The sequence below is a fragment of the Branchiostoma belcheri genome, unplaced genomic scaffold (assembly GCF_001625305.1).
Source record: "Branchiostoma belcheri isolate BF01 breed outbred unplaced genomic scaffold, Haploidv18h27 scaffold87, whole genome shotgun sequence".
Taxonomy (NCBI): domain Eukaryota; kingdom Metazoa; phylum Chordata; class Leptocardii; order Amphioxiformes; family Branchiostomatidae; genus Branchiostoma; species Branchiostoma belcheri.
In genome coordinates, this window is record NW_017804542.1 from 51152 (window position 1) to 53283 (window position 2132).

A 2132-nucleotide genomic window follows, 5' to 3' on the forward strand; every position below is an offset into this window, starting at 1 on the left:
TCGGGCATATCTAACTAAGTTATTTTTAATAGAAAAAATATAACGGCTGGTACCTGGGAAATGTTAGTTGGTTATCTTTTGCGCCCTGATAATCGTCGGGTCGTTTTTTTCTTCTTCTTGTTTTGCTGGAATACGAAACGCTCACCGTGGGACCTACAAACCGAAGGCGACCTTTGTATACTTCCGGGTTCAAAATCTCGCCGAAGACGGCATAAATTTGCTTAGTAATATATATATTCTTTCGATTATGCATTTCTTCACTAGAGTATCGATGTTTAGTCGTGGAAAATAGCATTTTAGCGCTTATTTCCGAACAAAGAAAATTGTTTACACGTGCGTCAGATCGATCGACAGCTTTACCGCCGGCAGTCTCGCGCGGTGCACGAAACAAATTTTTGCGCCGCGTTTTAGGAGATAAATGCCGGAACACGAACTTTTATTATTTCAAATATACACTTTACAAATTTTTCTTTGAAAAATAGCCAAGGAGAAATCGCGAATCTAAAAATACCGCGGATTGTCCATTTTCCCGAAACCGCGAACTTTAGGCCCCGCGAATCTAAAGAGACTCACAGTAGGTCATGAACTGATGAAGCCCCAACATTTTTCGCCATGCAGTGGCATAGTGGCATTCGTTACGTTTCGCTGCGGTGTGATGCGTTGCACGAGAAATACCCCCAAATCGTACCTATGCAGAGTTCTATATAGATGGTACTGTATGTGCAAGACAACAATTGTTGGGCTCCGCTGGACAAGAGTTAGAGTTTATTTAAAAGTTTAATAAAGAAACAAGAAAGATCATATTTGCAACGCAAACGCACAATGTTAAACTTCACATGGTCTAGGGCAACAAACTACTGCTTTTTTTATATTTATGAGTCAAGCACATTTATATTCATGTAAATATGGTAACCAGTCCCTACAACTCTGTCTTGCTTCAAAATGTAACCCGACACCACAGGGTGTCTGCTACAGCACCAGTTACCATGATGACAGATGTCTGGTCCAGGTCATTGACCTTATTTGTGTGGAGAAGAAGAGGAAGGACAAACTTACCAAAAAACAATATGATTTTCTTCTGTGAAGGTAAACATAAATTTTTGAATGTTGTGTTCTTTTGTTGATAAACTTGTAGATGTGGTGACTTGATCCTGTCAGCAAACGGCCACCTTCTGACCGCCATCTCCCACACCATGTCTGTCACCCTGCTGAAGAGACTACAGGGCAGCGTCATGCTGGCTGTGGTGTCCTGGCCGGGAACCATGCTGTAATTTACAGTGTAAACCAGCATGTCGGCTGGATGTACTGTGTCTGTGCAAAACCAGTATTGTACTGTGCATATAGCCTCCATAGCATGCCAAAAAGTGGGGGTCTCCAGGGTCTTTGGGATCTTTTATGTGCTATTTTCTGATTGCATATAGACAACATAGCCGGCCTGGTTGAATTACCCCCATTTTTTGAACTGGGTTAATCAGAAAACAGCCGAAGACCACCAAACCCCTAGTTCTATAAGCCTGCTATGGAGGCAACTGTGCATAGCACTTTGGCAGAATGTCTCGTTTAAGGTCTTATTTCTGTGTTTTAGGATTAGCCAGGGTACCATCCAGATTTTCAATCTGTTGCAGAGCGAAAATTCGGATGGTACCCAGGCTATTTTAGGACGACATCCCATCTGTAGTTTTTGCATGTGGTGTCAGAAAAGCTATTGGCTGCAATGGGCAAAATTGTTATCTAACGATGACCAAACAGTCAATGAAACCTGTGAAAAGTCTGGCTTTTGCGCAGGCGCAGTACGTTCTGCCAACACTCTGTAAATGGCACGGTCACCCTAGACCCCAAAAATCAAACTACAAACATGCATGCAAACGACAAATCACTTTGAATTTCTAATCCAATCTGTGAATAACTTTAATTGTATCATTGCAAATATCAGAGCAAAGAAAGTATACCTGCCTTTTAGATAGAATTTAGATTTGCCAAAAGTGAAATTGTAGTTTGACGGTAAAGAGATGCAAATCCAAAGTGTTCAAACTTTCTTAAGTAAGTATACGCCGACATTCTTTTGTATACATGTACTTTACAACCATTGTATGCAATAAAGTAGAATAAGATGTATGAGTTAAATAGTTACA

At 40.9% G+C, this 2132-nt stretch overlaps 1 protein-coding gene across 1 annotated transcript in view; it reads left to right on the top strand.

Moving 5' to 3' along the window:
- Positions 1 to 1430, top strand: part of LOC109487218 (ligand of Numb protein X 2-like) — a 17259-nt gene extending 15829 nt beyond the window's left edge. Inside the window, 2 exon segments of the mRNA XM_019791203.1 lie at positions 619 to 650; positions 1136 to 1430. Coding sequence (XP_019646762.1) covers positions 619 to 650; positions 1136 to 1271 — 168 coding nt within the window. The 3' untranslated portion in view covers positions 1272 to 1430.
- Positions 1431 to 2132: the final 702 nt, after the last annotated feature.